General features: G+C 41.4%; 1 protein-coding gene across 1 annotated transcript in view; it reads left to right on the forward strand.

Moving 5' to 3' along the window:
- The window catches only part of FSHR (follicle stimulating hormone receptor), a 50334-nt gene that overhangs the window by 31782 nt on the left and 2808 nt on the right, over positions 1-15744 (forward strand). The window contains exons 5-9 of the mRNA XM_010133616.1: positions 11-36; positions 2217-2294; positions 5500-5568; positions 5683-5757; positions 10732-10917. Coding sequence (XP_010131918.1) covers positions 11-36; positions 2217-2294; positions 5500-5568; positions 5683-5757; positions 10732-10917 — 434 coding nt within the window. The remainder of the gene's footprint in view (positions 1-10; positions 37-2216; positions 2295-5499; positions 5569-5682; positions 5758-10731; positions 10918-15744) is intronic.

Here is a 15744-nt window from a genome sequence, read left to right on the forward strand (position 1 = left end):
TGTCCATAAGGTGCGCTCTTTCCAGAAAGTTTTGCTGTAAGTTTTAATGTCTGCTTTTTACTTTTTAAAGGCTCCCTTTGAATGTTCTGTTGCTCCAACGAAACCTTTCAAGATGCGGTTCCCCTTCCCCTGGTGTTCACTTACTAGCTTCATGGTAGCATTAGGGGTTGTAATTTTGTAGGCGTTGATGACAATGCGGCCCAAGAGGTCTCAGTTCTCTCTAGCTCTTTCTTCTACAAAGCTTCACAGCCTGCACTTTACAGACTGCTCTTCCACTGAGACCGTGTGTCTGGATGGCCAGAGGCCTTTTACTCCTCTTTCACCAGCTGAAATCCAAACCACGCTGGTGGCAGTGGAAATTGGTTACCACCTGGTAGCAGTGATCTGGTCTGCATGGGAAGAATTTCTGATCTTGGACCTGTTTTCTGTGGGCAGGTGGCCACATCATAGAGGGGGAAAAAAAGTGGAAAACCACAGTGAAATATTTCCTCCATGTCAATTTTTTTTCCATTGGCAGTAAAACTGTCCAGAGAATGAAATATTTTTTCCTATGGAAAATTCCAGTGCCAACGAGGAAAAAAATATTTGTGTACATTTTTGTGTGAAAGCAGGTTCTTTTTTACTGTAGGAGTACTTTTTTCTGTAAAAAAATGCGTATCAGAAAAAGCTTGACTTTTTTTTCACTGAAAAAGATCTTGACAAATTTTTCAATCAGTTCTTAGTTTAACTAAAATCAGAAAACAAGCAACTGTTTCTTCTCTTCCTTTGGACAAGATATATTGTTAATGCACAGACAAAGTTCTGTGCATTCAAATATTTGATTAGAAGATTTCAAGCTGCAGAGGCATTAATCCTGCAATTGTCTTAGTAATGGCCATTAATACAAATAAAAATGCCTAGGAAACATGGGGGGGGATGCATGATTATGACATACACGGGAGTAAGGTAAGAAATAAATTTCTTAATCCATTTGACATACGTAATTCTGAGAACTGCTCTTCAGGGCTCCCTCAGACCATTGATCAAAAGCCACAGACATGGAGCTGCAGATCATTCCTCCTGTGTGCCTTTATGTTCATCTCCAGTCTTAACTAGATTTGAATTACTGTGTCCTGCTGAGCAAGAGCTAATTTTTTTTCAGGTGAAACTTCTCACTTTCCTGTAAGGATAAGTAGGCCTTGATACTGCTGGAGTCCCAAACTAGACCTCGGTTCAAACCCTGGCCGTGCTGAGGTCAATAAAAAAATTCCTGTTGGCTTCAGTTGTGCCAATATTTAAGTCACAAATATAGGTCCTGATGGGTCACTGAATTTTACGAATGGTTTGTGCAGATTCTTAGCAGAGAGATACACTTCACGTGTGGGGTGCCATGCTCCCTGCCTGCTCTAGACTCTGCTGACCTCAGTTTGCAGAAGTCGGTCTCTGTGTAAGTGTCACTTAACACAGAGTTGTGGCCATATTCATCTGTCAGCATGTGATAATTTTGGAACAGCGCTTAATTTCAAGCTTTGCAGATAACTAATTTTGTTCCATGCTTTCCAACAGAAACATCATGAAAACATCCATATCTCCAGCCTAAATTATGAGTAATTCTATTTAACTTGTTGAGGTCTATTTTGAGCAAGCAACAGAACATATATCTGCCGTTCCTTTTTTGTACCAGTCAAAACTGCTGAAAGACTGAACTGCCTACTTGTAAGTTCAACAGACTGCACTGACAGTGGTCCCTCAACTTAAATTCTCAAGCACAGGCAAAACTTATAAGCAACCCTGTTGACAGTGGAAGGGCTGATGATTCATGGGCTCTTAGACGCCCTGCTGAATCAGGCCAAAAAGCTTCTCCTTCTGGTCGGGAGGCTGCAAGCAGGGGTGGCTTCGCAGCCCCTCAGCTGGCATTTCCTGGGGAGTACGCTTGCTGCAGGAACCCTTTCATCCACTTCAGGGTTATGAGACCCAAGTTTTTATGCATTTAAATGACTTCAGCCTATTTGGGAAGGAAGTATGGGGTGTTGGAAATGTTTTGCTCTGGTCTTTTTTACCAGGAAGGATTGTGCTCTGCGGAAAAAGTGTCTTAAAATCCTGTGTTGTTACCCACTACCTATAATAATTCCTCAGATTGAATATAAGGAAAAACACTGTGTTTGAAGTATCATGCAGCATTGAAAGGCTCACAGAGGTACAAAAGGGTGTAGTTTCTCTTGTATTTTATTTTTCAGAGATATTCAAGACAATATCAATATACGTACTATTGAAAGAAATTCATTCATGGGCCTGAGTTCTGAAAGTGTGATTCTGTGAGTAGAACATAGCAAATTCCTTATTTTCCTTACTAGCTCATTTCTTTTACAGAATAGGGTCAGGGAAATCAGGGCATGGGCACTATTTCATACTCTTCCAAATTCAATTTAAGGTTTTAAACTTCTCCCCTATCCCTGAAATCTCTGCATTCTGTTTCCCCGCTATGAAAAATGAATGTTTTTGTCACTTTTTGTTGTATTCCAGTCCTGCTCTTTATTTTAGAAGCACAGCACAGAGCAAATTTAGTAATTACTGATGCCAAGGTTAAACATATTCCACCTACAACAATGGTTCCATGTGATACAAAATGTGTTCAAAAGGATGGCATGGCTCATAAATATTTACAGTCAGACACATCATTCAAAGACATTTATTTCTTGGGCAAAATGTATGTAGATGTTGTGGAAATGAGGTATATTTGCAGACGATGTTAGTGCATCGATACAGGCTGGTTCCCAGTGCAGTTTCAGGCTGGGTGGTTAGATGAGTCTACATTTGACTTCAACAGTCATGTAATTTAATGAACTATTGGCTTCTTTGATCCTTTCAGTTGGTCTATCAAAACATATTGTTTGCTTGTGCTAACAAGCTGCCTTCATTTTATCTAACCAGTGGCTAGATTGGAAAAATTTCCCACTGTGTGTGTGCAGTTTACCTCACATACTGAAGCAGACAAGCAAGATCTGACTGACTGATAGGACTCACCTTGATTTTGGTGGGAGCAAGGTCAGAGCATCAATATTTGAAGTAAGGCCAGTAACAAGTCGCTTGGCTGTTATCTCTGCTTTTTTCCCATCAGTTATGCACAAGCTCTGTCTACAAGTTCCCTGAAGTTGTAAATACACACACAGTTTTCTCAAATATCTATTCAAGTAATCATACCCCAAATACACTGGTTTATCTTTTCTCCTGTGTTGATACTTGGACCTCAGGTGAGGCTTTGTATTTTCAGGGCACTGCACAACAAGTACCGTATTTGTTTCCATACCACTAAGGGAGGAGATAAATATACCAGATTTTTACTGTGATTTGACCTCTCTCTGCCACTCGAGCAGCATGAAATTGGCTTCTCCTCTTTCCCCAGGATGCCTCACTGCTTATATGGTTAATGCCTGGGTGTTGAAGGATAGTCCTCTCTGAGGACTTAAGGATGCTAGTTTACTAGCAAAAATGGCCTGGAGGAAGGGGGGGAGGAAAGTCACATCCCCTTCCAGCTGCCTTGCCCTGCCTCCCACAACAGCCCCGTTGCCACGAGCTCCCCACACCCACCAATGTGTGTGCAAGAGCAGCAAGAGCTGTGCAAGCATATCCAGCCACCACCCATCTGGTCCGATGACATTCTGACTCTGCTGCAGTTCCTCCTTGAGACAGAGGCCCTGTGCCCGCTCTTTGTCACTGATTAGGCTTTCCTTGTGCTGTGATGAACTTACCTCGTTTTAGACCCAGATTTGCTGGTTTTCTAGACAAAACTGAAGTTACTATGCAAAAAGTTACTGTCAGAGCCACAACATTTTATGAAATCAAGCATGTCAAGGTGGCATTAAAAACACCCAGGACCATTGAACCTCCACATTCTAGGGAGACAGAATTTTAGCAGATTTAGCTGTGGCAGTATGTTTAAGCCAGTACTTTTGATTACATCTGATCTTATGTTATACATAGAATCAGCACAGACTGGAACTGTGGACACATTTGGTAAAAAAAAAAAGTGCTAGAAATTTATTTATACAGAGTATAATGATGTCTTGGGATTTAGGTGGTACTTTTTTCCTCTTTTTACTGCTTGAATGCAATTAGCCAGGTGACAGGAGCATATAGTCTGCACTGTTTGGCAACAGTGTCTCTGATTTTACGACCTTAGTATCTCATTGCATTAGCATCATGTTCAGTGAGAGAATGCAATAAGTGCTAATACTGTGATTAAAAGCATATATATCAGCCTGACAGCTATGAATGGATAAGATCAATGTAATATAATAAATGTTTTAAATGCTATAAGCAGGGACATGTCTCTTCTCTGTGCCTGCTCACTCATGTCTAATAGTGCTTGCAAGTGAAGAGGACGGTGACAGTCCTCCTGATCCGACCTGACAGACATTATAGACGTGGAGCTCTGTACATCTGCCTGTCATGGTCAAATGGGTAACCCGTTCAGCCAGACCCATAACTGATTTTCATGCTGACCTTAGCTCACCACCTCAGACCTTAGATAAGTGAGTCACTGGCATGCTCAACTTTCAGCGTGAATTAGAAACAAAACGTCCAGGTATGCTGACAGTTTAATTAAATCAGGCCGGTTTTGCCATCAATCAGACCCGTCGTTGCCTGTTGGAGCAGGCACGAGTTGCAAAGTGACGTTTAAAGTGAGATGAAAGATTGCACTGTAAAGATGATAAATTTAACTGACCCAAATGTAAATTTTTCGGTCCGTGAAGGGAAGAGAGGGAAGGACATTAAACATTAATAAGTTAATGCACTACAGTAAAAACTTGGCAGAAAGCCTCAGGAGCTTCAGTTCCCAGGTTCACTACCTGTGTCTGTTAGGGGAGGGATCCTGGGGAGGTGGGACTGGAGCAGCAGAGCAGACAGGCAGCATAATTTGTTGAGGCAGTAGATGTAGGAGGAATCAGCCACTTCTCCGGCACGACTGCCAAGCCCTCCTGCCCTCCTGCCCTGCTCAGTGACGGTCAGTCTCCCTCCTCCACCTGCCCAGCTGAGAAGGTGAGACCACTGCAGAGGACGATCTTTGGTTCTAACAACTGGCAAAGCTTAAGTTGTTACCCAGAGTTTCAGAAGCATCTTGAAAAAAGTAAAACTAAGTGACACCAACAGCACCAGCAGGAAAGATCCTGGTCTCACCCCTCCAAGATTTAACCTGGAACAGCCTCATTGACTCCACTGCAGCCTTCCCGCAGGAGCCGTGAGCAGTGCCAGTGTTTTCACCAGCTCTACCCTTGCTTCAGAAATTTACCCATCATCTCTGATGGCAGCACTCATCTGCCCCATCCATCTCCGTACTCCCCAAAGCCTTCCTCCAACTACTGGGATCTTACCAGCTAGTACTAATAGAAATCTCACCATTTGAATATCCATTTCATAATTCTGTTTGTCTGAGATCACATTCACTGATTAGAATTCCATACATTTTATTTATGAAGCATGAATAAGAACACAATTCTCTTTTTTTTCTCTCTGTTGCAGATGGCTGAATAAAAATGGAATTCGGGAAATTGAGAATCATGCGTTTAACGGAACCTACCTGGATGAGCTGTAACTATTTATGTTGTTTACTATTCTGAAAATTAATCATTAGAAGGTAGTAACTGCTGCGAGCTGTTTTTTAATCTCAGCTTGTTTTAGCATAAATATTGTTGTGTTTTTCAGAAATCTAAGTGATAATCACAACCTAGAAAAATTACCAAATGAGGTCTTCCAAGGAGCCAATGGGCCCATTGTTTTGTAAGTAATATTCAGATACTGTTTTTCTCATTATTAACTCCCTAGAAAAGAACAGAGAAGAACATAAGAATGACAGTCTGGATTTCAACATCTCACACACCTTGGAGTTTAAAACTGGAGATGTAGTTCTGACTACTAAAAAACAAACAAACAAAAAAAAACCCACCCAAAAACCCCAACCCTGGAAGCCATAACTGAAATTTCAGTCTATATCCGTGTTTTCAATTTGTCCTCAGGTTTTTGAGAGTATTTGGATCCAGAGATTTAGATCCAGATTCCTCTCCACTGTTATTTAAGTTCCCTAAGCAAGTAGTTCTGCTTTTTTGTTGTTGTTGTTCTTTCCCAGAGAAAAATTGCTATTAGTTTTTCATTTGAGCAAAATCACTGACAGGTGAGTGGGTCCTCAGTGCTTAAATCTGAACTGCTTATGACTGAAGACCTGCCTTTGCATCTCTGAAGCTTAATTCTGAAGCTAAAATCCCTACCCTACAGATTGGGATGTCCCATCCTCTGCGGGGATCAGTATGAGATATATCTCACACAGTTACAGCAGGGCATCTTCGGTGGGTGATAAGCTCAACGAGAGCTCTCAGCAGTACAGAATTCAGCAGTAAGATGCTCATGGACCTCAGCCACCAGTGCCTCAAGCCACGTTTTGCCACGGGGTCTGAAAACACCTGCGAGTGTGCACAACTTCTTGTGTTCCTGAGCATAAGCCACAACACAGAAGAACTGAAACAGAGACATGGGAGTCTTTTTTTTTTTTTCCCCTCACCAATTCATCAGATCTTTTCTCTCTTCCATCTGGCCTGGATGACCAGAGAGGGCTAGGAGTCACCCCGAAAGGGTGAAAAGATGTTATTGAAGCTGTTGGAAGATTTTACACAGGGGTTAGAGTGGTTACAAATCCAAAAACGAGGGATAAAAATGCCTGGTTAACCTTGAGTTCAGATCAGAGCTCTTCTGAAGGCCTTTCTTCCACGTTGTGATGGTCAGTGCACCTGTGATACAAAGAGCTATGCTATGGGTTACTGCGTTCTGCTCCACTTCCATCACTCCCTCAAAGTGTCTTTCTTCTTTGGAAAAGACTGCCAGTGGAGCATCTTTTCAGCAGTAACATCATTGCTGTTTCTTTGCGAAAGCATTGCTTTTTGTAGCAAAAAGTAAATGCGTTTTCTTTGCAAGCTGTAGCTGAAACAATCATATTCCGGAGGTTTATCAAATTGATTTGGCTGTAGTTCAGATTCATTTGATAGTTCAATTTCTAACACCGAGTTATTTGTGTAAGAAGTTTTCTGTTCCATTACCAACACATCCACTACTCTATGGATGGGAAATTACCTTTTTATCCTGACTGAGATCACGAAAGAAGACCCTTCTTACTCATCTGTCACTGTAGTGTTCACCCGGAATGTGCTTTCACTTGTGGAAATGATTGACCCGTAATCATATCTTTGCTGAGACAAATAATGTTGCAATCAAATCCATGCTGCAGACAGCAATGTTTTATTAGAATGAACATCAGGATGTTTTAACTCTCGATCTCCCTGAACCAGTGCTCTACAGTCAATTAATACCAACTTCTGTTTTATAATTCAGCATATTAAAACCCGAAAGACAAACAAACACAAATAGTCATGTCAGAAAGCACCAATCTTAGCCCTTGTACAGGCTACACAATTTCACAAGTCAATTTCTCTCTCAGGCTTAAATCTCTTGGATGAATTAGAATATCTTTTTTGGAAAGACATCAGGTTTTGAGTTAAAAGATTTCAGCACTGACAGTAGGCAAGTAAATCAAAGAGCTCATTACTTCCACACCTATACATATTCCTTGTATACAGAAATACACTGTATTTCCAACCTGGAGTTGCACAGCTTCAATTTTCAGCCATATTGTTTCGTTTAATCATCTGCTGGTGCTCCCAGATATGAAGTGGCTTACACCAGGTTTTACTGAAGTCCTTAGGAACTCTCTGCCCATGTCCTGAGTTAGATGCAGGGCAAGGCATGGCTATGGTCCATCCCATCCTTGCAATTTGTCTTCAACAGTAAACCCACATAAGGGGGCCACAGGAGAGCCCCAGTAGATCCCTAGCTTGACAGCTGAGTCCCTGAAGCACAGCCAGAGATCAGTATAGATAGAAGCACAGAGCGGATTGTTCTCAACCATCAGTCCACCCATCTCTGATTTCTGCTCCGTCAGCCATTTCTTGCTATTTCTGTATGTGCCTTTCAAACCTCATCAGCTGGGCTGTATTTTTGCCAGTCCAGCAGAGACTCCCAGTGGGAAAGTGAAGTGATTGGAAGAGAAGTCAGATTCATTTTGCTGTTCCTGCTCTGGCTGCTGTCAAGGCCGATGACTAGCAGTCAAGCAATAGATAATATCAGAACATGTATTCCAGTCACTGATACTTTCTGGTTTGATTTCCTACTACCACTTTATTATCTTGTTCATCATGCTTATTTAATTTATCAAACCTCTAACTTGGGAGTAATGTCCCAAAGAACCTTTGCACTGAGGTCTGTGTGTGGTGACTCGGTGGAGTACATTACTAAAGCACCTGCACAATGTCTGTGTTTGCTCTTCAGCGGCTTGTCAGTGGTGTATTGATAACTATCCCTAGCAGACATACCAACAAACCCCACAGAAGTATGCAAAGCACTTTCCCTAACTTGCTTCAGATAATGTGCAATAATGAGAATTAAAAGGCATATGTTTAGAAGAAGAACACATTTTCATTGAAAAATATTTAATATTTATGAAATTATTTAAAGATGCCCAGAGATCCAGTAGCGTTTTAGCTATTTTTTAAGTCTAGGTGATATTCCTATGCATATTTACTTATTATTTCCACCCAGTATAATAACAGTTTGGACTTGATAGAGATTTTTAGCTAACAAGCCAAAGAAAACATTTTCCATGGTCTTGTTCAAAATTATGAGTCCCTGTGAAGTTTCACGGGCTTGTAACAATACCATGAGTGATGCTGTCTGTGGGTTTAGGCAGAAAACTGCTGTTTAGTTGTTGAGTCACGAGCAGATGCCGTAGGCGACATACTTCATTAGGGAGCTTACTAAGGGCAATAGACTGTCCGTGAAATAATTGAGGTTGCTTGTTGCAACTGAACTACCTCTTCAGGTGTCTCAGTCAGAAATTGATAGCCCAAAACTTCTCATCAGCTGCTGCTTTTAGCTCCTGCAAGAAACAGGTCAGGCTCAGAACAACCTCAGGACCACAGAAGGTCTTCGTTCAGTCTGACCTGCAGAAATTTGAAGCATTTCTGACTCCATTGGTCTGTCTTGCCCTTCCAGTAGAAATCATGACCCCAGGTTGGGGTAGCAGAGAGGGTCTGTGTTTTCCCTGCTGCCCCAGTTCACGGTCCAGTTGTGGAAGGTGGTACGTTCCTTCGGAGCCTAGATGCAAAGCCACAGCTGTGGGCACAGCATGGACACAAATATCATCTTCACCCATCACTAATTTTACCAGCTGCTTTATTAGCTGCCCATGAATTTGTTAGACTGGCCACCCTAAGCTAAAAACCGTGAGTTCAAACTGAACCACTGTGTTTCCTAGAACGGAGAAGTGCAAATGTGTGTGTGGTACGTAGCAACTGTCTGAACTTTATTACATGCTGCTAAAACCTGGTCTCCCTCCCTCTCACACAGCATCACTCTACTGCATTAATACAATAATAAAAACAATTTGTGCATGTGGGGAATAGAGATCGAATAACAAATTGTCCTGACATTGTACTGTTACGGATGAATTGGAAACTGTACCTTGGAGGAGGCATGGAGAAAATTACAAATATTGTCAATTCAATTCCATGATTAGGAAAAATTCCTTTCTTTTGTCAGAGAATAAAGAGCAGAGCAGCCTCAGCAAACACTGCATCATGGATCAGTCTCGGGCTGTAAGAGCACAGGGGCTAAGGGAAGGTGATTTTTGTTCAGTTGATTTTTACTGTTGCTCTTAAGAGAAAAGAGTACACTCTTCTGCACTCACTAGCTGAGCTCGCAGTTTGTGCCCTAGCAAGGAAAACACGGGGACGTTTTGCCACAGCTCTTACACCCTGAAGCCATGGAGGTGGGTTCCCAAGTATCTCTTAGCCTGGAGATGAAGCACCCATGGCCCTTCTTCCCTTTCCCCACCTGCATGGCACAAGTCAAGACTTAGCATTTACAGAATTTAAAATCCTTTTAAAAGCCCCACTAATGTTCTTTTTAATACACTTGTAGCTGCTGCTTCCATCACTGCCTTTGATAGCCTGTCCCACACAGTAACCGCCTTTCACATAAACACATCTCTCCTAACGTCCTGTAATCTTGCCCCTTTCTTCACTTCAGATGATGTTATCTTTGGCTTTTTTAAACCTCTGGAAATGTTTTGTTATTTTTGTTCCTCACAGTTTGAATCATGTCAATCCTGTCTCTATTTAATCTCTTTTTCTTCCTAATGAGTACAAAACCTGATATCCCCAGTCTCTCCTCCCATCTGTACCCCCATGTGAGCTTCTTTCTTTGCTTTTATTGCCTTCTTCGCAGCAGCCTTGTCATGATGTGATTGATGTTCATGTAGCAAACTTCTATTGTGATTTCATCAGCATTTTTCATCCTGTACCAGTATTCTGGGATGATTGTTGCATTTATTGGGTATTTACTAAACCCAGCATGATAGGGCACTAACGGTTTACATCCCTGCTAATTCTTACCCGGAGGATTATGGGCTTTTTTTTCTTTTTTTCTCAGACCAGACTAACATCATTTGATTGCTATTTACAGTGGATATGAATTCAGGTTTCCTGAAGGAACATCTAATTTATCCCTGGATCCTCTTTTCAGTGTAGATTTCCAGCTGATCTCTTTCCAGACACTTCTCTGAGAATGAGTAGAACAATATAAAACATGTATCCACTGTTGAGCAGAAGTAAAATTGCTTTTTATTGAGATTTTTCATATGTTTTCTTAAAGGGATATTTCCAGGACGAGAATTAGTTTCCTGCCAAGTCATGGATTAGAACTCATCAAGAAGCTAAGAGCAAGGTCTACATACAATTTAAAAAAGCTTCCTGATTTAAGCAAATTTAGATCTTTGATTGAGGCAAACTTCACCTATCCTAGCCATTGCTGTGCATTTACAAATTGGAAAAGGCAAAAGTAAGTGATTCTGTTTGTTTTTCTTCTTGGCGATTCTCAGCAGTTAAGAGTGAACTAAATAAACTTTCTCAAAATCTGGATTAAAAATGGCTCTTCAGAGCAGGTAAGTAAATGGATAGAAATAAATAAATACACCACACATACAGGTTTATGTGTGCTACAGAGTGCACTGCCTCTCCAGTACAGGGGAGTGATGAATTTTGATAGCTGTGTTAGCACCAGCATTTTCCCCACCTGCAGCTCTATTCCCCACCTGTCACAGGTCCATCGTGCACTGGGACCCGCCTTCCTAGATCAGCCCGGAGCCACGCTGAAGACATTCAACAGGAGGAGTGTGATAACTTTTCAGGAGGTAGCTGGAGGAAAAGCTGTGTTTGCAGAGAAGCTGGTCAGTACTTGGCCATCAGTTCAGGAGGGCAACAAGACTGCTGAGTGTTCTTAAATTCTTCTCTCAGAGCACCACACTGATGTTGAAACACTGTTCAGACAAGTGCCACTGATACACTGTCTGCCAAGTCTACATACACGATGTTTTTGGACGTGGTTTCTGAAATGGTTAACCTAGAGCAGAACCCTTTTACTCAAAATCAACGGAGTGGGGTGAGAGGGTGGGCTGTCTTTTTAGATTTCCAAAGTAATTTTCCATGCTTGTTTTAATTTTCCATCAGCAATTTGCAGTGAGATTTTAGGTACCAATGATTCTCATTGAGAATTTTCAGCTGCTCAGATAGACTTTGAACATACACATTAACTAGTTAACGAACCTCCTGGATTTTTGCCACTGGAAAACATGAGGAACTGGTACCTTCAGAAACTCCTGTTATTGTTCAAAGATCTTTCTTTACTGGATGTCTTCAAAGACTTGGAATTAGCCACGGCAGAAAAAAAAATGTGGATGATTGTTATAATTCAGGACTTTATCTTCAGAAGTTGCCTGAATCTTCAAAGAAAGTAAAACTATGCAGAGAAAGCATAAACTATTAGTAGCTTCTATTTTAATACTCATAATAGATATTTATGTTACTTTTAGCATTGTATTATCACCAGGCAATGAAAGATAACTGACCTTGCTTGAGCTGATAGCCAAAAAATATAACCTACATATGTTTGCAAAACTATCTGTGTAAACAGTGCAAGTCTGCTGGTGGAGACTGCAGTGATAAGGGAAGTATCTGATGGAACCCATCCCGTATTGCCTGGTTTTGAACCAAAATGCTAAACTTTTTGCTAGGACGATTTTTCAGCAGTGAATATTTTCACATACTTCTGCAGGCTTATGGAGGCACAGTGCTTGCTGGCTTGCTAAGTCAGAACGGCTCCAGTCCTTCCAGAACTTGTGGGGAAGTGATACTTGCCAATAAGCATGTTTAGTCCTGAATCCACAAAGGAACCTCGATATCACTATGATTCATTTTTTTTTAAGGTACTTGGCTTCTGGGCTGCTTGGGCCAAATTAGGACCCAAAGCCCAGAATCCACCCCTTAAATTAGGCAACCAGACTTTGCAAAACCAAAGAGTTACTACTGAAGGAAGCTACAGGAGGAAAAGGCCCTGACCTTGTGGTAAGCTCTCAGTTTCTAGTCCACTCACTTGGGCTTTAAATAACTTCCACACCGCACTCATCCCAGGGAACTGAAGCCCACAGCGCTCACTTTCCCCTTAGATAGCCCCACTTTTGGAAACTTGTGCTCTGGCAGGTAAGAAGCCAAGGAGGACGTAGCTCTTCTCTTCCCTCAGCCTGGGCAAGTGTAATTTTGCAAAGAAATGCCAAAGAGAAAGAAACTGTGCGAATCTCAAGGAACCCCAGTGCAGATGGCCAGCTGGAGCATGATGCAGCGGTGGAGCTGCTTCTGGAGCAAGTCTGGTCACAACTTCACAGTGCCCCATAGGGGGACATCAGGTGTGATGCAATGGTGAGAAACAGGATGCAAGTGGGAGATGCATTTCTTTAAGATATATAATATATGATTACTTGAATGAATGTGCATGTGAACTGTATCCTCCTGGTTAATGGAACAAAGTTGAATGTATTTATATACATCTTTAATAGTTACCAGACATATCTCTTACAAGATATTAAGCACAAATGCAGTATTACACCAATTATTTAGATCAACCCTTCCTATTAACTGCTTTAAAATATAATTAAAAATGGTAAATTTTTTCATACAGCTGCGTGTCTTGTACTGAAATTGTTGGGAGACTGATATCCTCTCTCCAGCTTTAAGAGAGAAAATGAACGGATACTCTTCCGTTTGAACACTGAAAGTATTACCATACACTCCAGCAGAGATTAGTCACACATACAGTAGCTACACCTGATTTCATTTTTAAAGCCGTTTTCTTGACAGCTGGCACAAGCTGTGTGAGCACTGAAGACTGACCAGGCCGTTTAAGAGTTATTAAAGTTTGCAGTACTTTATCACACGATGTGAATTATTTTTCGGGCGAGAGCTGTGCTTGATTCAGTCGTGGTGGTGAGCACCATGATGTGACCTGACTTGCCATGCACCTTCGCAAGAGACGGTTGTTCTCCCGTGGCCATTTGGGTGTCAGGATATTTCCAGGTAGGATGAAAAGGATGCCTTGTTACCCCCAGAAGCGCATTTGTAAGGATGAAGGCAGCAGTTGGTGGTCACATGGGAAGTCTGGGAAGGAATTAAGACAGGGATGTGTGGCCTCTTTGTCTGCCCCGTTTATGTTATATTTCCCCTCTGAGACTTTAGCAGCACTTGAGAACCTTAGAAAAAAATCAGTTTCCATAGTGGATCATGCTTGATCACCTCTCCCAGATCAGTCTGCACTGGTGAACAAGCGCTGTCATGAAAACGGAAATCTTAAACCTGTTACAACATCAATGCTTTCTAAATTTTGGAGGACGTTACATCAGCGCAGTCTGAGACACAAATTAAAATGTAGGGAATTTTGATGCTTTTTATTCCAATAAGGACTATATGATAATTATTAAACTGTAGATTTATCACACTGGAATATCGTGTTGCTGGCCTAACAGAAGGTAAACTGCTTTCTTAGGACAAGCCCAGCACAGTATGTTGATCTCCCCTCACATTTTTCTGTGACTGGAAAATAATATCTTTGAAGCAGCTAGTGCAGAGGCTGGATGTTAAAACCCTCAACTTGACATGGACCATTATGAACTTTATCAAGTTTTTGGCTTGTTTTCCACATGAAGATCACCTTCTGCCTAAAAGACTGACATTGATGTAACTCTGTCCTTACACTTGATCATTATTCTTTTGGAGGAGCTGTCACTTGAAATCCTATTTTTTTTTAAAAATATGGCATCGTCAGGAGTCATGTTTGGGCCTTGTCTCATGAGAACATAATATCAGTTGCTTGCAACTCACTTGTCACTTTACAGTGAGGACAATTGGTCTGAGATAGAGCTTAGTACAGAACTTAAGTCGGGACTATTTATTCGGCTGAGCATTTTCTCAGCACTCAGGATCCTGCTGTCACCGGATCCAGACAAAGCACCTAAAATAGGCACTTGTACAAAGGCAGTCATTTTTGTTTACTTTTGTCAGAGCACTCTTCCAATTTTAATGTTATTCTTTAAGTCATCCTTTCTTAGGTTTATTTTTCCAAGTGTTTTCTTGAGCAAAGCAGTGTTAAAGAGTGACAGAGGGTTACAAAGAGAGCGAATAAATGAACAGTCTTACAATACTGACTATCTCAAAAGGATCCATTCCTTGCCAAAAAATGTCTCTGAATGCACTGCACAGCCCAAAGGGAAAACATCCTCAGGGCAAAGAACAGGTAAGCAGTCAGTACCAGAGGATGGCTCTTCCTTCCCTCGCGAGTTGGCAACTATCCATCTTACCTGCTCACACCACAGGTCACCAGCCAGGAGCATCCTCGGACCACACAGTGCAGCTAACTCCGTGGGACCCTGGTATTGTTTAGCACTAGTGCTGTAAAATAATTCAAGAACTAATAAATTGTAATAATCAGAAATATTTATTTGGCTTCACATAGCAGTCTTATCAGGGGACATATTTAGCTCCAGCCAGTGCCTCAGTAATTTGGGAAAAGGTTTCTTTTTAATCCATAGTTGAGAAATGATTGAATAAAAATATTTTCCTCTGTTCATTCACGAAGAACGACCAGCTGCAGAAGCTTTCAGAGCCCTTGACTGTGTGTTGCACTCTAAACTGAGGGCCCTCCTGTCCAGTTATTGCTCCTTGGAAGCATATATTCCCTTTTAGATAGAGAAATGTTGATATATTGATCAATACGCTGGACCCCTCACTCATCCTTATGCGAACAAAACACAGGGGAACAAAATGTAATGTCTTGTTATTGCTATTGTGACCTTCATAGTGCATATTTGACCTCACAGAAAATCAGTTTTCTGCCTCAGCTGACAGGCAAGATGAAAAATATTGATAATAGTAGAGGACGTTCAGAACCTCATAGGAAATGTCCCTCACCTTCTGCTGCTGCGCCTTCATTAGTTTTCCTTTCTTGCAGACCTTTTAAACCCTGTTTTTGGAAGATGTGGTGAGTGCACAAAGTCAAAGGGTAAAATTGGGTTACAAAAAATAATTCTTTCTTTCAAGCTGTTTTACCAACTGTTTGAAAATTTCAACCTAACTTGCCTAGAAAGCTGGGGTCCTGTCTTTGAAATGATACACCACTTGTCTGGGCTGTACGTTAAAGCAGGCAGAGCTAACCTGTGTTGTGTTTGCAACACGTTGTCAACTGTTTTGTTCCCTAAGTCAGATTAGGTCTGGATCCATTTTATGCAACCATCAAAGGCAGCCTAGGAGAAGCAGTTGTTAAAGTCTGACCCTTTATTTCCTG

Source organism: Buceros rhinoceros, unplaced genomic scaffold, assembly GCF_000710305.1.
Source record: "Buceros rhinoceros silvestris isolate BGI_N320 unplaced genomic scaffold, ASM71030v1 scaffold2663, whole genome shotgun sequence".
Taxonomy (NCBI): domain Eukaryota; kingdom Metazoa; phylum Chordata; class Aves; order Bucerotiformes; family Bucerotidae; genus Buceros; species Buceros rhinoceros.